The 21,232-nt window shown below is 47.3% G+C and overlaps 1 protein-coding gene across 9 annotated transcripts in view; it reads left to right on the forward strand.

Moving 5' to 3' along the window:
• Positions 1 to 20,142, forward strand: part of DTNB (dystrobrevin beta) — a 203,981-nt gene extending 183,839 nt beyond the window's left edge. For 7 of the 9 annotated variants that reach the window (XM_033124923.1, XM_033124921.1, XM_033124920.1 and 4 more), the window contains 5 exons: positions 10,320 to 10,479; positions 11,309 to 11,398; positions 14,484 to 14,537; positions 17,986 to 18,019; positions 19,916 to 20,142. In XM_033124923.1, the coding sequence (XP_032980814.1) occupies positions 10,320 to 10,479; positions 11,309 to 11,398; positions 14,484 to 14,537; positions 17,986 to 17,990 (309 nt within the window). In that variant the 3' untranslated portion in view covers positions 17,991 to 18,019; positions 19,916 to 20,142. Of the gene's footprint in view, positions 1 to 10,319; positions 10,480 to 11,308; positions 11,399 to 13,738; positions 13,815 to 14,483; positions 14,538 to 17,985; positions 18,020 to 19,915 lie in introns of those variants that run through there. The other 2 variants (XM_033124926.1, XM_033124925.1) reach the window with 2 other exon arrangements.
• The last annotated feature ends 1,090 nt before the right edge of the window (positions 20,143 to 21,232 follow it).

Below are 21,232 nucleotides of genomic sequence, written 5' to 3' on the forward strand. Positions count from 1 at the left end.
CTACCTATAGCCAATGCTGTGATCACAAAACATCCATCAGTCTTATAATAGTTGTTTCCTGTCTAGAGCCACTTACCTCCCCCCAACACCCCCCCAAGCCACCACAGTGAGTGACAGGTTATGTGTAAGCACTGAGATTCCGGAAGTGATGTGGGAACAAGCCAGTGTTAGCCGTCTGTGGAAAGACCTCATGGCAGACTTCTTGGTGGCCTTCCCTTCCAACAGACACACGATAGATAAATGTGTATGAACAGTGATGAGAGAAGAGAGACATCATAAAACTCTTCAGCCCTTCTCACTGGTGTTTAGAAGCCAGGTTTATCTTTGAAAGCTACACCATACCTAAGCTTGCAGGTAGGCACCTTTGCTAAGATAGGAAAGTCTCTAGGCTTGTTCTTTACCTGTTTCTAATTCACCCCAGAGGGAAGCACAACCTGCTTCTTTGCTCACTGCCATGTGGTTGTCTTTCTCGTCTCCTCCACCCCTATTCTCCATCATCTGCTCGTTTCCATCCCTGGTCCTACCTCCCAGCCATCTTAGCTGCTATCATGTTAGGCAGTTATTTTCTCATCTTGCAGCAGGACAGACACTGCAGCGTCAGGTAATCCTCTCTCCTTTTACTTCCATGCTTGATGAGACAGCTGCTTTTCTGAGCAGGGCCACTACCAGCGCCAGCTCAAAATAGTATGTGAGGTTTTGGTTTTGGTTATTTTCTGTTTGTTTGTTTTTCACCTTTTCTTGAAGAAGAAAAAAATACAAGGTCCATTCCTTATACATTCCAGTTCTCTATACATTCATGGTTGCCTTGCCTAAATTTCAGACCTGTAGCTCCTTTCTCCCAATGTTGTTTTTTCGTTTTTGGTTTTTCTGAGAGGGCCTCGGAAAATCAGCAGCAAAGAGGCCAGTTTGTTTAATTTAAATACACTGCAGCAAAATGAAGGTAATTGTCCACACAGGCCATCTGCTACCTGGCAGGTATCCATGAGTCAGAACGATAGAAATGGAGACTAAAGTGTCTCCTTCTGTTACCATGATAACAGCTTAGCTCAGAGTTTTTGCTGGTGGCGGGGGGTGGAGGGGAGTGTGCAGTTATCAATGATCCATAGAGGGTACGAACTCGCAAAATCAGGCTTTCCGCCACAAACCTCTGTGGACTTGATTAACTGACTATAATGTGCATGTAAGGAGATTTTTAAAATGTATACCTGTTCCATGAGGGGAAGAAAGAAGGCGGTAGTTTCATGGAGTCCCTACTGTGTGTCGGGCTCGGTGATGGGGATACCTACACACGGCCCAGAAGAGTCATGTCATCTTCCTGCTAGCGACAGCGCCTTTCCCTTGTGTGCTGGCTCTCTGTGCCGCAGTAGGTGAGTCTCTATCTCTGCTCAGATGCCAGGTGTGGGGGTCACAGTGTCCTCGGGTCACCTCTGGCATTATCTGTACCTGTTGGGGCTCCCGTATTAGATTTGTGTTCTAGACAAGAGACCAAGTCATAATCCTGTTTCTCACATGTCTCACTCTTATTGGAAACTGGCCGCCTTATCAAAATGATTGACAATTGACTGTCCTATGGAAAATCATGGTGAACTTCAGTAGTGAGAAGTCTTGACTGATCCCCATTCCTTCTGGCTCAGACACATGGTGCTATGATCCCAGTATGCCTTGGTTTCTCCTAGCGGTTTGAGGCAGTTAGGAGACCCAGGTGCCAGTCTCAGCCGTTCTGCTCATTGATTTGTGACCTTGTGACCTCTGTTGGCCTCAGTCTCCTCAAATATAAAATGGACGTTGGACTAAAACAGAAGCTATTTGCCTAGAGTCACGATCCCTCTGAAATTTTAAGCATAATTTCCGAACTATTTTCTTGGGACGTGACACATAGCTTTCTCAGGTTCTCAGGGTTTTTGCTGATTTAGAAGAAGTGAAGAGCCAGCAGACTAGAGAGCTTCTCAAATTATAACATTTCTCTAGCTTTCTATTTCCAGCAGAATTGTTCCCAACTACAAAGGCCCTCTGTGTTCAGAGAACCTGAGTTACAGGGCATTTATTGTGTTTAGTTATTGGTTAGACACGTGATTGGCCTGTACTGTCTTCAGGCCTTTGTTGTCGGTTGTATTACAACAAGATCCAACTGTCCTTACATGAGGAAACCTTACAACACCAAGGAGCATGTTGCAAAGCGTCCCTGCTTCCCAGGCTAACTGCCCCTCTCCTGGCAGCTGAAACTCACGATTGTTTTATTCCTTCATTATTCAGCTTACCCCCCCCCCGGAGCCGCCTGACTAGTTCCTCCACCTTTACCGACTTCTGTGTGATTCTCAGGTTCCCCATAATCTTAAGGTCCCCACTGTGATGCTCCCCCTGCAGCCTCCTTCCATGCCCCTCATTCTAGATAGATCTGTGTTGTGTGGAGTGCTTGGCAGTCTCCATGGGGAGGGCCTGCCTCTTTGAACATAAAGCCCGCCTGTGCTTTTGAAACAAGGTACAATTGCACAACTCAGTGCTCCAGCCTGATTCTTAGAGTGTGCGTCTGGCCTAGACCTGTCAAGAGGGCAGAGAATGAACAAACCTCACCAGGTTCGTATGTGGTTGTCAACATGCCGAGGGTGCAGCTCAGGGCTGCAAACACTGTCTCGAACTGTATGTGCTCCTGCACTTCAGTTTGTACCTGCAAGGAGGCAGTGCGGTCCAGTGGGAGGGGCACTGGGTCCGGGAGCCTGGGTCATTAGAAGGACCTCATTTCAAACTCTGTCGTAAGATAGCGCCATCCGGTGTGTCTCCTCACAGCCTCCACATGCATGCGGGCCAGAGGAGCAGCATCTCTGCGATTGGCTGAGAAGGAAATCGATTTAGAGTACTTCACAGCTCGCATGGGCCTGGCATTCAGGCGCCGTTTAGCCGGCTACTTACACGTGGGGTGGTAGGGTCTTTCGCAAGGCTGAAGTCACCTTAAGGCTCAACCGCGTGCATGGTTGTTGGCAGATGCCTCATGGACTGTTGGACTGAGGCCTCTGTTTAATGCTGGCTCATGGCTGCAAGCCGCCCTCAGTTCCTGGCCACATGGGCCCTTCCACAGGGCAGCTCACGAGATGGCAGCTGGCTGTATCAGTGCGCAAGCAAAAGACAAAGTTTGTCTCATGACCTTATCTCAAAAGTGACATCCCAGCCACCTGATTCCTTAGAAGCAGTTAGTGCTCCCAGCCCACATTCAAGGGGAGGAGGTGACACAAGAGTGTGACTATGGAGGGGGGGCGGGAGGGCGGGGGTGTGTGTCATTGGATGCCATCTCAGAGGTCTGCCCTCCACACTTTAGTTATCTAGTTAAAGTAGTTCATACACAGCTTTATCAATGACTGATAAATACTCCCTAGAGATTATTGCCTGTTCTGGCTGTGTTTCCCACTTTCCATTACAGAGGAGAAAGGGTTAGAAACGTGATACACCTCATTGTCATTTAACAAATATTTATTAAGCATTTCCATGTGGTAAGCGCAAAGGTGAGGAAGAGGTGAGATGAATGCTGGTCAGGCTCCTGCGGGAGCCTCTCAGGAAGACCTGATCTCTGACCCTAGAGGAGGTGACAATGAAGCGGACACCTAGGGGACCCACCAGGAGGAGCTGGTCAGATGTCACAGGGGGAGCAGTGCTCCTGCTAGAGAGAACAGCAAGTAGGGGCCTGAAGGCCAGACAGTGCAGTTCTTTCGATAGATTGAAAGAACTGTTGCCAGTCCTTTTGCTTTTGCTGTCTACACCACCCGGGAGCGGTCCGTTGACATCCCTTGCACCACTGTATGCGTCATCCAAGGTCAGCCCCGGTCTCCAGGCCTTCGTGAACCCTCAGCCTCAGGCCTGGCTAAAGCATGTGCACATCGATTGGCTGTGACTCGTGTCTGTCCCAGGACCTTTGGCATTTACTGGCCTACTGATGCCAGCATGTTAGTGCTCTGCTGGAACCAGCCTTCAGTGGGCTCCTGACAGCTCCCCTTAGCATTGTTTTAATCCAACATGACCCTAAAGTCAAGGGCTGGAGTTTGAGATCCATGGGGGAAATTGTGCCTTCACAGTGCTCCTAGCTTTTCTCTTTCTGCTCTGAACAAAGACAACTTCTGGAGTCTGGTTTCTGTCTTCATCAGAAGGCATGTCCTGGGCCACAGTCCTAGGAAGGGGGCCTGATTATTCTCAAGCCAGTGGTAGGCAGTAAGTTTCATTTCCTGACCTTAGAGTGTAGTCACATGTGGCTCTTCAGCCCTGCCCGTCCCCCTGGCCTCATCCCCCATCATCATCTTCCTTTAAAATATTTGCAAAGGTTCACTTTCATGTTCTTAAAAAGCAACTGTGTGCCGTCTCGGTTCTTGCAGCTCTGACGCCCAGTCCGTCAGCAGTGGTGCTCAGCCCAGATGTCACGGAGGGCCATGTATTGAGTATTTGCCATGTGCTTAATGTGGGGTGTGCCCCCTGGGACGACCGATGGCTGTCCCACAGTGACGGGAGTGTGAATTTCACAGGCCACACACTCAGACCAAAAGAATTTTTTTTTCTTAACTGGGCTTAATTTCTCTCTCGAATGCTCATTGTCTGAGCTGGACATTTCCAGGCAAACTCTGAAGCCAGGCCCTTCAGAGGGTCTCATGTCCCTTCCTGTGCCTGAGATTGGTACCACGCCTTGGGGACTTACACGGGGTCTGTGGTGTCAGGGGAGGATTGTCCACAGCTCTAGCTTGATCAGTCCTTTGCTTGTGGACAGGCTTGGTTCTCACAGGCAGCAGCCCTGTTCTGTGGCTGAGGCTTCTGAATTCATAGGTTCCCCCAGCATCCAGGATCCTCAGTGGATCTCACTGGGGTTCTAACTCTTACATAATTGAGAGACAGCGTCAGGCTCTTTGTCTCTCCCAGTATCAGCCTGTGGGAAACCCATCAGCTGTTGGGGTGCATGATCTGTCTTTGAGGCTGCGCAGGCAACCCAGACAACGACCTTTATTCTGGTCCCCTCAGCCCTCAGAGGCCCAGGAGAGGCGATGTCCACCAGTTCCGTGCTTTCCTGCGTCCCAAACTGTGCTGGCTCATAGGACCCCCTGCAAAGCCAGGCCTCCGCATCAGACTGTCTTGCCTTTTTTGTGGCTTCTCACACCTTTCTCCCAGCATCCATATCTAGTTTGGATTTGGACTTAAACTGCTAGATCTGGCTGTTCGTGAGCACTCTCCAAACTAGAATGAATTGTATGCTTTATTATTTCCTCACTCTCCCATAAAAAAGGCCAACAAGCAGGGGTGATGGTAAGTAGAGGATAAACGGTAGAGGTGGTTCCCCAAAATGCAATATTAATATGTGCTAATGTTATCTAGCCAAAGCAGGATTCCTAAAGTGTTGATAAATTAGTTGGGGAGAAAAGATAGATACCCTGAAAAAGTAAATAATAATAAATGTTTTATAACCACTGACAAAAATAGAAGAAAGTATTTCACAAGATAGAACATGTTTAATTGTCAATGGAAAATTATTATAAAAGTTAAGCAGTAATAAAACAACAAGCAAAAAGAGATTTTGTAGTATTCTGTTATTTGGATACGCTACATTTTGTTCATCCATTCACCAGTCAGTGGACTTCTGGGTTATGTGCACTTTGGGGCTATTAAACTATTGCTAATGAACATTTGTGTACTAGTTTTGAGAGGACACACATTTTCATTTCCCTTGGGTATATACTCGGGAGTAAATTTGCTGGATCATATGGTAAGTTTATATTTAACATTTCAGGAAACTGCCTAACTGTTTTCCAAAGTGGTTGTACCATCTTACAGTCCATCAGCGGTGCACAAAGGTTTCCATTTTCCCACATCCTTGGTATTCTTCTTGATTGTAGCTTTTCAGTGAGTAAGTGGTAGCTCATTGTGATTTCAGTTTTCGTTTCCCTAGTAACTACTCATGTTGAGTATTTTTTCATGTGGATTATTAGCCCATTTGTACATCTTCTCTGGTGAAATGTCTGTTCAAGTCTTTGTTTTGTGATTGGGTTGTTTATCTTATTATTCAGTTGTTCTTTATATGTTCTGGACACAAGTTTTTTTTCTTTAGTTTGTGTTTTAGTTCTGCGTTATGTAACTATAATTGCCATATAAAACTGTAATATACTTAACGTGTACATTGTGTTGATTTGATACACACACATATGGTGGAAGCATTCCCCCATCCGGTTAGTTAACAAATCCGTCTCCTCACATGTGTATCTTTTTTGTGTAAGAACATGTAAGTTTTACTGTCAACAAATTTCAATTATATAATGCAGTGTTGTCAACTATACTCACCATGTTATACATTAGATCCTCAGACCTTATGCATCTTATAGCTGATAGTTTATGTCCTTTAACCAGCATCTTCCTATTTCCACGCCTCCTAGCCCCCCCGCAATTACATTTCTACCTTCTGTTTCTATGAGTTTGACTTTTTTTAGATTCCACGTGTAAGTGACACCATACAGTATTTGTCTTTTTATGTCTGCCTTATTTCACTTAGAATAATGCACTCAGCGTCCATCTATATTATCATACACAACAGGATTTCCTTTCTCTAAAATTATTTCGCAAAACAATATTGTACATACACACCACATCTTTATTCATTCATCCACTGATATACGTTTACAAGGTTGTTTTCCTATCTTAGCTATTGTGAGTAATGGTGCAGTAAACATGGGAGTATAGGTATCTCTTCAAGATCCTGTTTTCATTTTCTTTGCCTATCTACCCAGAAGTGGGGTTGCTGGTTCATATGGTAGTTCTATTTTTAATTTTTAAAGGAACCCCCATAATGTTTTCCATCGTGGCCGCACTAATTTCCATTCCCACCAATAGTGCACAAGGGTTCCTTTCCTCTATGTCCTTACCAACACTTGCTATCTCTTGTCTTTTTTATGATAACCATCCTAACAGGTGTGAGGTGATATCTCACTGTGGTTTTGATTTGCATTTTCCTGATGATTAGTGATGTTGAGCCTTTTTCATGTACCTGGTGGCCATTTGTATGTCTTCTTTAGAGAAATGTCTACTCAGTTCATCTGCCCATTTTTTAATTGGATTGTTTGTTATTTTGCTATTGAGTTGTTATGTGTTCTTTATATGTTTTGGATATTAACTCCTTATCACATATGTGATTTACAAATATTTTCTCTCATTTGGTAGGTTGCCTTTTCATTTTGTTGATGGTTTCCTTTGCTGTGGAAAACTTTTTAGTTTGATGGAGTCCCACTTGTTTATTTTTGCTTTTGTTACCCTTGCTTCTGGTGCCAAATCCAAAAAAATCTTTGCACAAGTTCTTTATCAGATATAATTTGCAAATAATTTTCCCAGTCTCTGGCTTATCTTGTTATTTTTCTCAGTGGTGTCTTTTTATAATAGTTTTATTGAGATATAATTTACATACTATACAATTTACCCTTTTACATTGTACAATTCAGTGATTATTAATTTATTCAGTGTTGTGCAACCATCACCATAATCAATTTTAGAACATTTTAGCACCCCAAAAAGAACCCCATACCCGTCAGCACTCACTCTTCATTCCTCACAAGTTCTCCAGCCCCAGACAACCACTGATCTACCTTTTGTCTCTATTCTGGACATTCCATATAAATGGAATCAAACAATATGTTGTCTTTTGTAACTGGCTTCTCTTACTTAGCGTATTTTCAAGATTTATCTATGTTGTAGCACCAGTACTTACTTCGTTTTTATTGCTGAACCCCATTTCATTGTAAGACTCTACCACATTTCATTTAAATCATTCATCAGTTGATGAATATTTGGATTGTTTCCACTTTTCTGGCTGTTACGTATAATGCTATGAACACTTGTGTACAAGTTTTTGGGTAGACATATGTTTTCATTTCTCTTGGGTATATACACATAGGAGCAGAATTTCTGGGTCACATTGTACTCAACATTTAACCTTTTGAGGAACTGCCAGATTATTTTCTAAAGCAGCTGCACCACTTTATATTCCTATCAGCAGCTTATGAGAGTTCCACTTCCTTGTCACCACTTGTTATCATCTGTCTTTTTTATTATAGCCCTCCTAATGGGTGTGGAATGGTATCTCATTGTGGTTTTGACTTGCATCTCCCTGACGGCTAATGATGTTGAACATGTTTTCCTGTGCTTATTGGGCACTTGTGTTATCTTCGGAGGATGTCTGTTCAGGTTCTTTGCCCACCTTTAAATTAGGTGACTTGTCCTTTTATTATTGAGTGTAAGAGTTCTTTATATAGTCTAGATACAAATCCCTTATCAGATATAGGATTTGTAAAAACTTTCTTCCATTCTGTGAGTTGTCCTTTTACTTTCTTTTTTTTTTATTTATTTATTGGGGAATATTGGGGAACAGTGTGCTTCTCCAGGGCCCATCAGCTCCAAGTCGTTGTCCTTCAATCTAGTTGTGGAGGGCGCAGCTCAGCTCCAAGTCCAGTTGCCATTTTCAATCTTAGTTGCAGGGGGCGCAGCCCACCATCCCATGCGGGAATTGAACCGGCGACCTTGTTGTTGAGAGCTTGCACTGCGCTCTAACCAACTGAGCCATCTGGCCGCCCCAATTACTTTCTTAAAGATGTCCTTTGAAGAAAAGTTTTTAATTTTGATGAAGTCCAATTACCCATTTTTTTTCTTTTGTAGCTATGCTTTTTGCCTAATCTTTTCTTCTAACGGTGTTATAGTTTTAGTTCTTATATTTAGTATGATCCATTTTGAGTTAGTTTTTACACATAATGTGTAAGATAAAGGTCTAAGTTCATATTTATTTGTATCATGGGAAGACGTCAAAAAATATGCTAAGTAATAAAAGCAAATTGCAAAGTGATATGCGCAGTATGATGCCATTCATGCAAAATTTAGAAGCACGAAATATCCCATATTGTTCAGAGTTACATATGATACGTAGGTAAAGAGTCCCACACCAAAGTCTTTGATAATGGTTGCCTCTGAAAGGATACGGTGAGGGGACTGGGATTGGAAAGAATTGGTGGTGAAAGGGATCTTCAGGTTTATCTGCAGTAAATTGGACACAGTATCAACAATTACCAATTCGGGTGCTATGTTACACTTTTTAACTTTCTGTATTTTTTTCATTTCTCAAACTAAAACACACACACTCACACACACACACACACACACACACACTCACACACACATCAAAGTAGGAACTGCGTATGGAGAACAAACCGTTTCTGTGTAGTCCAGCGCCCACACTGGTCACAGCGTTGAGGTGAGGCTTTGTGCGTGCAGCTTGTCAGCCTGTTCGGGCTGATTCTGTTTGTATGTGGGGTTTCTGAGCTAGATCCCAAAAAGATCATGATCTTCATTTGAACTCATTTGCACACTTTGGCTTCTATTTTCCCAGTTTTGCTGCCACAGAAAACCCAGTGTATCGGCCATGCTCAGCTGCTCTTGCTCTGAAAGGCAGTAGAGCCCAAATCTCACTGAGCTCCCTCTAACTAGTTTTTCAATGTTATCTCATTGCTCCATGCTTTCTCCAAAACTACACCAGAGCTTTCACAAGTAAAGATCAGTTTCCAGTAAACACGTGTCCATTCTCACCTAGTCCCTGCAGGATGGCCCACAAAAGACCTTGCTGTGGGTGTTTGACATGTGCAGTGTGACAGTCCGGATGTCCCAGCTCCTGAGAAACAGCCTGCCGCTGAGCTCCTGACACACAAACGCAGGCGCATGTGCCAGGCGGTCTGGAGCTGCAGAGGTGCAGAGAGCACAACTTCGCCCTTGAGGGGAAAGGGGTTATTCCAGCATCTCCCACTGACGAGCTATGTAGCCTGACACGAAGCTCTTACTCTTGCATCCTTGTTTTTCTCCTATAAAGTGTATACAAAAATATATGCCCTTTATACTCCCAAGGTATTGTGAGGATCAAATGAGATGATGTCTGTGAATGTGTTTGCAAACAAACATGGAAGATGTTTGTGTCTTATTTCCCAGTGTCACCCCACCCCCTCACCTCCTTGGCCCGGCTCTGCTCAGTCTGTCCACCTGAATGTCCTCTGCTTGCCCTCCCACTTTGAGTATGTTCTTTCGGGATTCTCTCTCCCTCTTCTCCCTCCTCCCCTGTTATCCTCTCCCCCTCTCCCGTTCTTTTTTCTTTTTCTTCCTCTCTCCAGTCCTGGAGGCAGCCTGACTCCTTTCTTTCAAATGTGATCGTGCAGTGCATTGCACCACGGAGCTGAAGCCCTGTCGCTGTCTCAGATTGACCAAGAAAAAGGACTCTCCCCTTCTTTAAAGATATAAGATACCTGAGATAACGTATTTTGTCTCTTTGATTCTCCCAGGCTCAGGCCACAGGATCTCCACAGACATCACCCACTCATGGAGGCGGCCACCCAATGCCCATGCCCGTCCGCTCCACTTCCGCTGGCTCCACGCCTACTCATTGTCCACAAGATGCGCTGAGCGGCGTCGGAGGAGACATGCAGGAGGCCTTCGCACAAGGTGAGTTTGGGAGCAGAGTTGGGAGAACTGAAGGGCTTTGCAGACAGAGTCAAGATTCTTACTTTCTGGTATTCTGCGCGCTTCGTTTTAAATGATCAGATTTTTTTATGTGATATAAATAAGTCAAGTGCTGACCCATTCTCATTAGGTGGGCTGGTCTCCAGCAGGAGGTCTGCAGGCTTGGTATGTGTGCAAAGAACAGGCCTCCTGGGCTCCTGGGCTCTTTCTTCCAGGTTGTGAGAAGTGCCTTGTCCTTTGGGCTTTGCTTCCTCCAGAGGAATTGGATGGAATAATTCCCAGAATCATGTGCTTGCCCTGGAAACACTTTAAAGGAAGCCCGAGCAGGAAGAGTAGCTCTCTGAGTAGGACCTTGCTGAAGACACATCAGCATGGGCTTGCCACAGCCGTCTGGGGAGCGAGCGACCAGCAGTGATACGTAGTTGGGGGAAGATAACGCGGTTAAGGATATGTTGTTGGGGTGGAGACAAAAGCCAGGGAGGCAGTCATGCTGGAGAGTGAAGGGCGGCCATAGGCCGAGGAGCCCCTTGGATCAATCCTTGCTCTGGAACCCATTTCTTTGGATTGTGGCTAAGAAGCGTGGAGTTGACAGGGTCCTGCTCTGCAGGGAGAGAAGAAGAGGGGGGAGAGCTATAGAATTGGGTACCTGGTGCTCCTGATGTGCCTGGAGCTGTGGGGCTGCCGCAGCCCCTTCTCCCCTTCGGTGTTCCGCCCCGTGTCCAGGCCTGGCAGACTGAGCCGTTTGCTCCGCTCTCTCTTTCGCACGCCCGCGCATCCACCCGGCATCACCCTCTGCTCTCACTCTTCTCAGGTACGAGGAGAAACCTCCGCAATGACCTGCTGGTGGCTGCTGACTCCATCACCAACACCATGTCATCCCTGGTGAAGGAGCTCCACTCAGGTGAAGCCCAGAGCTCCCACCCACGCCCTGCTCACTTCCTCACCACGTGGTAAAACGTCCTCACAGAGCACACACACCACCTCATTTCACCACTCAGTCTTTTTGCCTTCTAGGAACACAAGGGATGTCTTCACCCAGAGAGTCCTCTCCCACGCATGATCACATAGAGATCCTTACACATTTCAGTTTCTCTTAAGAGTACACTTTGTGGAGCAAACACCACTCAGAATTTAAAGAGATTCAGATCTCTAAGTACAGCGAGGCCCCATCCTCACTTAATGTGTCTTCCACCTGTGCCCCATCCAGGCTGCTCTTTCCCCAGGCCTGACCGAAGCTTTCCTGCATGACTGCAACCGAATCAGCCACAAAAGCTTCTGGACTTTCTCCCAGCTGCCTTTCTGCTCCCTCCTATTTGATTTGGTCTTGAAACCCTATTCTCTCCTTTTGTCCATGACTAGGCTCTGATTTCACTTGAAGTTCATGACCTGCGTCTGTTGCTTCCTTCCCTCCTCATGTTCAGCCTCATCTAGGACTTCTTTCTCAGTCTCTCCTCCATGTAGTTCTTTCAGTGATTTTTTCCAGAGACCCTTACCTCGTGGCATTTTTCCCCTTCTATAAAACCCAGGAAAGAGAGGGGGGAAAAAGGCCATTCCCATAGCATCCTATCTTGAAGAATCCCTATGAATCCATCAGTTTTGTAGCTGCCAGATATATACTGATTTTTTTTTTTTTTTGCAGTGGTCTGATTCTCATGTTATGTATTAAACAAGTGGGTTCCTTTCCTACATGATATAGGTTCTTTTCCTACATTCATACAGATGGCCCCTTGTTTCTTTTCACTTAATATAGTGCTTTTAAATGCCTTGAAGTAGTTTAACAAGATTATTAAATAAACATATAAAACAAGTTTCCCATGAACCATTCAAACACATACATTCAAATCATCAGTCCATGTTCCTAGGGAAGGCAAGCCTGGGTCGTTCTTTGGACCGCCATAGGACAAAGCACACAGCTTTCGTGTTACGGGACCAGACCAGGGTCTGGCCCATGGCTTTGCTGTCAAATCTGCCTATTTTCATTTAGAAGAGAAAAAGTGTGAGGGCCTAGATTGTTTTTTCCAATATATTTAAGATAAGATGCCAATTCTCCTGTGCAGGGAGCGTTATGGTGACACTGTCCCCGTTTTGGTACCATTTCTTAGTCCCCTTCAGAAGCACTGCCCACTCCATACACGCATGTAAATAGAACAGTTGACTGCCTTTGAACTGATTAGAAAGTGCCTTCCCCAATATAGCTCCTCACATTTCAGATGCCAGAAACCCCACATTTAGAGGGAATTTCTTAGGGGATTTCAGGTCATAGAATTAACCACACTTGTGCCTCGTGGCGACTTCTTAGGGTTTATGCAAAATAAGTGGCTCATGAATTCATCGCACTGGGATGAGAGGTAACTAGACATCATTAACAGAGTGCAGACCAAACGTCTTCACAAAAACCCAAAGTTTAGGGAGATCCTTGGCCATCTCTCATAGTGGGAAAGGCTGGCTTTTAAAAACTCAACGTGATGTACCGGGAAGGTACCTTAGAGATCACGGTGTCCAGTCCCCTTACTTTAGAAATGCAGTGAGTGATTCCCAGAAAAGGGATGTGCCTAAAGCTGTGTAGCTCGAAGGGGCAAAGCTGGCCGTAGGATTTAGGTCTTAGGAACGTGAAGCCAACGCTCTTCCACTTATCCACACATAGGACAAGATGTCAAATCTGCAGTCCCGTGAGGGCCCCTTTCACTCAGGCTCTACTCTCTCAAGCGCTGAAGTCCACACGTCGATGTGGACTGAGCCCACACGGGGCACAGTATCGCTATAAAATGCAGAAATAAACGCCCTATACACGTGAGCCCGCCAGTTTCTCAGTGAAGGGAAGAGCCTCACCCAACACCAACACATTTCTACTCTCTGGAGGTTTCTGCTAGGATGAGATTAGATATTCAGATTATCTTTACATATATTCTATACAGTAAGGGCATGCCATTTATAACTCTAGCTTGCCCTCCTCTTTTTTGAAATATTTTCACAAATAATAGAGCCATAGAGTTGGGTAGGATCTTAAAAGTCATTTCTCCAGCTTGCCTCCCAAGATAAAAGTACTCTGGTTGAATGCGTCTGGTGAGCTCATTCACTGGGTAGGTCTCCCTCATCGGGGAGCCGAAATCTGCCTTTTTGTAACCAACTTATTGTCATTCAACCCTCTAAAGCTACGCAAAGTTCAATCCTCCTCTTTATGTTGCCTTTCAAGTATTTGATGGCAGACAACATGGCTCTCCCTAAGCCTTCTCCTCTTTAGGCAACTCTTCGCAGTTTCTTCAGCCATTCCTAATGTGACGGGGTTTTCACTTTACCGTCCTGCTTGCCCACACCGGGATGCAGCCGAGTATTTCAAAGCCCCAAGTCAAAGTGAGTTCCCAGGGCTGAATACACTTCTCCTTATCATGGGGGGGGTCTTCTCCCTGCAGAGCACAGTGAACTGTGACCTCCCTGAGCAGGCCCCTTGAAAGCAACCTTAGATGGCATTTGTTTGTTCCCCGACATAGCCACATTGCACTGTTGAGTCATTTTAAGGTTGTTATCAGCTAAAACCTTTTGGTTGGTTGGTTGGTTGGTTGGTTGGTTGGTTGGTTGGTTGGTTGGTTGGTTTTCACAGACGACAGTTAATCTAGGTGTTCCTCACCAGGCACCTTTATGGTTGCCTCCTTTAACCTGAATGTAAGATATTACATGTATCCCAGGTGAATGTAATCACTTTAGGGAAAACAGGCATAGAGAAGCAGCAGCCACCCCACCCTAGTCACCAGGGAAGCCAGCAGCAGGGACATCAGACTGCTCTGCTTCTATGGGCTCAGGACTTCTGGGTAGTGCCGGGGCGTGGCCCTCCCAGGGTGCAGACCAGATGAATGGAGGCAGCCTTGGAGGCTGTAGCCATGAGCCGTTAGCTAGGGTTCATCCCACGCCTCCCGAGTTCCTCCCTTCACCCCCTTCTGTGCTTGTCCTGTGCTGAAGGGTCACGGGCCTCCTTGGACTTGTTTTCACAGCAGAGGAAGGTGCACAGGAAGAAGAAGAGAAGATGCAGAATGGGAAAGACAGAGGTAAAGGCAGCTCAAGAGGACCCCTAGTTTGAATGGGAGCCAGAGCCATCTAGCCTTTGGATGAAATCCCCTTCCCCCTTTTGTTTCTGCTTTCCTTCCTGCTGCTACCTTCCCCAAAGCTTTCAAATCCCCACAGTTCCTTCTACCTACTTTTCCCAACGGACAGTCAAGTTTTTCCATAGAGGTGGTAGTGTCAATGGATCAACAAAGCTTCCTGATTTCTGATACTCTGATAGATGGTTGGGATACAGGAAGTAGATGCAAGTAAAACAAAACATGACCTGTTGCCTCAAGGAGTTTATAATATATAGTTTGGAGAGCAAGACTAAGATACGCAAAATAAACAGGAGATAGAATGGCAGGAAAAGTTAGTCATCAAACTTTGAGTATATGATTATAAATATAAGAACGGAGGGAGTCTGAAAAGGAAGAGATTATTGTAGGCAGAAGAGCCGAATGGTTTGGTGGCTTCAAAGAAGAATGAAAAGCAATGCAGAGAGGTGGCAGCAAAGGAGAGTGCAGGCAGACCTTGGAAATATTGCAGGTTTGGTTCCAGACCACCACAATAAAGCAAGTATTGCAATAAAGCAAACCATAATCTTTTGCTGGTGGAGGGTCTTGACTTCAATTTGTAAAAAACACATACCTGTGAAGCACAATAAAGCAAAGTGCAATAAAACGAGGTCTGCCTCTAATGCCTTCCTAGTCTTACCGTATATAAAACCTACTTAATACTTGCTGTATGTGAAGAGCTGTGCTAGATGATTTCCATGTATAATCTCATTTAACCCTTAACAACCCTGTGAGATATATAATATTCCCATTTTACCGATGAGGAAATAGGCTCAGAGAAATTTAGATCATGTTGCTATTAAGTAGCAGATATTGGGTTTGAACTGGGTCTTTCTGAGTCCAAATTTCATGTTAAAACCGTGCCTGGCGCGTAATGGGATGTCAATAAATTAACAAATCTAAAGAAATAAACAGAGTGATGTGCTCTATAGAGAGCACGTTGTCAGGGAGAGAAATGGAGTGCTGTCCCAAGGCACTGAAGGCATGGAAGCTCCCTGTTGGCTGCTCTGCACTTAACACACACCCTCCTGTTTGATTTCATAGCCCCGTGAGGGAAAGATTCGAGCAAGGCTCAGGGCGGTTAAAGAACTTGCACAGGTAGTAAGTGGCAGAGCCTGGATTCAACCCAGGTTTCTCTAACTCCAATGCCCATGCTTTAGTCTGAGCAGACTATAATACTAAGTGAGGTGAAGAAAGGAAGGATGGAAAGATATCAGTACAGGCAGGGAATCTGTGATGGGAAAGAGGAAGCACCATGGAATGGGGGCCGGGGAGGTCTACAGTATTGTTTGCACCCATCGGGGCTAGTGTGGAGAACAGGAGGGCTTTGGAGTGTCAGCAACGGCACTGAAATTGCCAAGGAAGAAACTGGGAGGGAAGGAAGAATATCCCTCAGGTCTGAAATCATCTAGCGAGCCAGACCAAGGCCTGGGAGACAGTGGACCCGAGCTGTGATGAGTTGATGAGGACACATTTGGCATGGATGTCAAAAGGTCAGAAGTCAAGGGCAGTGGTGTGGGAAACATCTAGAAATGCCACAAAGAAACAGGGAAGCCTACTTCCCTGTGCCCATAGGAGACTGGAAGAAGGCAGGAGGGTGGTAGTGCAAGAGGTGAAGAGAAGTGGAGATACACAGAGATAAATTTACACTTATGTAAACACATGCTCCAAACACAAGCACTCATGCACACACACAATCCAACCAGATCCTGGCATCTGTGTGGAATGTTCTTGGCTGAAGACATAACAGCTGCTGCTTTGGCCTGTCTTCCCATATACCCTCCCTTCCCCAATAGCTTTTCCCATGGCCTCTCCTCAGCCTCCCTCCTCTCCCCCAAAGCACACAGAGGGCTCTGTCCTGACCACTGGAGCCTTTTCCTGACCATAGACGCCAGCCCTTAGTCCTGGGTCCCGTCTGGACGCAGGCTGCCTCCCACATACAGCCTGGGATGGTTTCCTTTGCCTGGTGTCCCCTCTCTTTCCACCTGTGTTGCCCTATCAGCATCTCTTCTTTCTGTCCCTCTTGCTCTTAGTATCTCCTCATGTCTCTTTCAGTGCATAAACCAGAGTTGCTGTATGTCTGTGTGAAATCTTTTTGTGAGAATGCCTGAATTTCTATTTCTGTGGCTTTTAGGTGTCATCCCCGAGGGGAAGAGTGTTAAGAGTTGGGGTGAGAGATGGATAGGGTGTTTTAAAAAACGTTTGACTTTCAACATTATAAAGGTTCTAGGATATGTCTCTATAGCTAAAATGTAGCTGTTATGTGGGTGTAGTTCTAAAACCAAGTTTTTAATGGACTGACTGGAATCTCTGCCATGATCTGGGCATGAGATTTTACTACCAACTGCAGTAGCTCCTGTCACATAGGCATTCGAGAGCAGTGACTATCAACCAGAGAGAGAAAAGATTTGCTTCTTTGGGGTTGAAATCATGCTGACATCATATAAACACAACTTGGTCAGCACCCTGTCAGGCAAACAGAGCTCAATGCAGAAACCTTGAGAACCAAATGGACACTTCTGAAGAATTCATGACGGAGCCAGACTTCCCAACCACATTCGCCCCCCGGCCTCTACCTGCCCACCTTGGCTGTCTGTCTGGCTGCATCCTGGGGAATGCTTTTGCTCTGCTGGGGTACCGTTCCTATTTGGCATCCCCTCACCCCGTACCTTGGGTGCTGAGCACTTGTACCCAAGACTACACAGATGAAACAGATGAACAGACTTTCCCTCACTCCTATCACCTCAGAGCCCTGAATGTGTCTCAGCTGCTCCAAGCCTCATTGTTTGCTCTTGTGTTCTTCAGAATCGCTTCTCCCAGAACCTGCCATTCACAGTGTGGGAGCTGTGCATGAGTTTGCACACTTAACACTGCTGCATGTCTAGTAGACCGGTGGCAGTGGCCCTCTGTGAGAATAGACACACGTGTTTGAGGGGCCAGGCAGTGTCCATGGTTCCGGGGTGAGCGAGAGTATGATTTTGCATTCCCAAGTAGATATGTGTGCAGGAAGGAAATACTGCCCTTATCTAAGGTTAATTCATTTTCACCTTGTTCACTTTCAAGACCAGCTGGCCTGTGCCCCCTGACGTAAATCGTTTTAAGGTGGCTTTGGTGCCTTTTAGTGTTAGTATTGCCTTCTCCTGAGAGGCACGTGTCTCCGTGACTGTTTTAGGTCGGATGCAGGTGCCAGTTCTAGGTAGTATGACCCTCCCCCATTTTCATCCCTGGTCAGGAAAGTCGGCCTCCAAGGAACAAGGGGAGAGGCAAGTCCAGAAGCCCCCGGGTGTAGTGGTCAGGGAAGCCCCTGGGAGAAGATCCAGGGTGGTGAGAGGACCCTGGGTGTGAACTCAGTGTGTTGTTTGTCTGTGCTGCACAGGTTAGCGGAGGAGCCCGGAGAGAGAGGAAGAGCGGTGAGTACAGAGCGTTCTCTGCTTTCCCACAGCCCTTTCCCTTCGTGTTCCCTTCCCTTTGTTTCCCTCCTTTCTTCAGTCATACTTCCCAAGCCAGAGCCGTCCTAACAGGTGGAGACCCAAGTTAGGGTTTTCTTTAAAGAGCCCAAATGCACCCCTTCCCTTTGCCCAGCCCCGCCAGCATAGCCACCCGGCTTGGGGCCCTGTGCTGAGCCTGGGTCTGGGCCTCAGGCAGGGCTTGGTGTCAGCTGTGCTGGGACGCCGTTGACAGACCAGAACCTGCTGGCTGGACAGGCCTTGGGATCAGCCCTCAGAGGTGGGCTGAGAGCTGCCCGCACCCTGGGGCTGCCTCTGCCTCCTGGCTGCTGTTCTCCCAAGGTCAGGTCATTTCTCTCTGGGGAGCCAAACCACAGCCAGTATGGCCCTGAGGTTCCGTCACCCAGAGCTGTAACCTGCTGCAGTTCTTCACCACACACCTATTTCTGTCGTGCAGGATCACCCTGACTCTATAATGCCAACCAAGCCGTTTGCCATGGCACATAGCCAGGCTGCACCTCTCTCTTCCAAAACTATTTTAAAAAGTACAGGTTTCCCCACAGGCAACTGCCCATTGCCTTTAGGAATTAGTCTTGCACATTCTTCTATCCCAGGACCTTAACTCTTACCTAGTTCCATTTCCAAGATATTGCAGTTTCTGAGCATGCTCGCTTAAAGGAAGGGACAAAAGTATTTGGACAACCAATCTGTTCCAGAGAAGAGTTTTGTCGAGGATAAGATGCCTATAGTGCAGCCTTGAGATTTCTCTTTAGTTTTCCATCTTTTCTTCCCTCCTCTTCCCCACTTCTTGTGTTTAAAAGTTTGGCCATCTTCCTTAGTTACAAATCTTCCAGGCAGAAAAGCCAGGGCTGCAGTCCGTGATCCAGAAAAGAAACTTTACCAGATCCTTCCAAGTAATCTCATCCTGGAGCAGCTTCCGGGCCTTTTCCTGGCACCCCCGGCCCCCATCTGCACCAGGTCCTTGAAGGGCTCTGTTCTGCTGGCACCCTGGGACCTGCCGTCTCTGAGCTTGCACTGAGTCAGGGATCCTGTAGGCAGCACCCAAGCTGCACAAATTCTCCCGCTGCCCTGGAAATCACGGAGCCTCCAGGGCTTGGACAGGCTTTTACCTAAACTCACTGCACATTCATGCATGGCCCTTCCCGACAGCAGCCCCAGGCTGCCTCATCCACTAGGGAGTCAGGAGCTGACTTGTCCTTCAGGAGCCTGCCAGAGCCCCTTTCCCCAGGGCACAGGAACCAGGGGACAAGGAAAGGCAAGTCGGAGCCATGTGGCCTACCACCTCTTCCTGCAGCTGAGGACACTAAGGCACACGACCCAGGAGCGTGGTGCCAGAACTAGAATTGGCACTGGGTCTTCTTCTCCTAACGTTGTCCCTAATCCTATCTGAAGTTAGGAGAAACTCACCAGTGGTAGAGAGTCAGAAGAAAAGCAGAAAACCTCAGGTGGCTGTTTCAGGGACCCTTACAGTCTGCTCTCTTTGGCATGAGGCAAAGGCTTTCCTCCCTCCAGCTCAGTGTTTACAGACATGTCTCCAACCTCTCTGCTCTTCTCCTCAGTCGCAATTCTTCCCAAGAAACCACCGCATTCCAAACCTTGCACTTCGAACCCAGTTTTTTCTTTATTCTCTGGAAACATTTCCTGACCCCGTGACCTAGGCAACGACTCCAAAGACTAGTGTGCCTTTTGCTCAAGGGGGTGTGTGTTGTCAACCCTTTTCATCTCCCAAGGAGAAAGGAAATATCTCAACAGCCCATCCCTGCACATTGTCTCCTCCCCAGCAGATGTTAGCGACTTTGCTCAGAGACCCTCCAGTAACAGTGTGTCTGCCCTGCACAGGCACAGGGGACGCGGAGCGAGCTGGCATCGACCAGAGGAAGGCGAGGTCCTCCCCCAGAGGCGCATTCCTGTCCATCTTTCCCTGCACACCTGGATCAGGCTTGCAGGCTGCCAGACATCACCACCTGCCAGGGAGAGGGGAGCCCTGAGCCGGTGGGAAGTGGGAGGGACCACCCGATGCCCCACTGGTGGGCAGCCCCCGGCATAGTCCTGCATGAACTAGCATCTTCACCACTCCCCTGGGGGCATGGTCTCATCTCTGCCACAGGAATCTATGGGGAAGCTGAAAAGAGAAAAGAAACACCACTCTGCTCTGACCTGATGGAGTTCTTGCTGGCGTCTTGCCAGCACGTGGGTGCTCCCCAGGGTGGGGGTACAAGTTTCCTCCCTACCTTTGACCTTTTAAAACAAACAGGTTTTCTTCCCTCTGGCGTGCAAAGAGAGCTTCAGGCCTTGCTCAGTTCTTACAGACATTCACGCCCTGGCCACAGTGCTAAAAATAGCCTCCTTCCTTTCTCACATTGGTTAGGCTTCCGCCAGGCCAGACCAGTTGGTGCCGCTCGCTGCTCGCTGCTCTGCAGCCTAGGCGAGAAGGGGGAGCAATAGAGCTCCGCGTTGCTGCCCTGCACGGTTCCGTCTCCAGCAGCGAGAGGGTTCGCGCGGCAACGCCGGGGGCCAGCCGCCAGCGAGCCCTGCCCAGTGGCCGCCAGAGGGAGCACTGTTGAGGAGCGGCGCTCACGCAGCCTCTCCCCTGCTCAGGGGTCCATTCTGCTCGGGCACACATGATCGTGGATCCCAATTCCCGGTGCTTTGCATTTATTTTTTTCTCCTCCCTGGGCTCCAGGATGTTATTTTTAGTAGAAGAACTGCTATAAATATTTATAAAGGGCAGTGGCTGGAATGAAGTGAGAGGCCCCACAGCTGGCGTTCCCCCTCCCCAATACACACGCCTCTGCAGACCCCTGCCCGCTGCGTGAGGAGATCTGTGCAGAGCCAGTGTGCTCAGCCCAGCCACACACGGAGTCACACGGAAACCCGAGGGAGCAGCCAGGGTAAGACAGGGGCGGGGGAAACGCCCCATCCTTCCCTCGCATGCGTGTCTTCTCCCTTGATGGCTCTCATTCCTAAAGGACGGCAAGCCTCGTGTGGGAGTGCGCCCTGGTGCGGCCTGGCTTCTCACTTGGAAGCACGAGGCGTGAGCGGCAGGTGCAGCGGGATTGCTCCAGCTGAGTGAGAGCAAGAAGGAAAATGGGAGCCGGGAGCTGGCTTCCCCTCCGGTGTAAAGAAGTAGCCCCATTCTCCACCCACCCCCATCCT

The sequence above is a fragment of the Rhinolophus ferrumequinum genome, chromosome 13 (genome assembly GCF_004115265.2).
Source record: "Rhinolophus ferrumequinum isolate MPI-CBG mRhiFer1 chromosome 13, mRhiFer1_v1.p, whole genome shotgun sequence".
NCBI lineage: Eukaryota > Metazoa > Chordata > Mammalia > Chiroptera > Rhinolophidae > Rhinolophus > Rhinolophus ferrumequinum.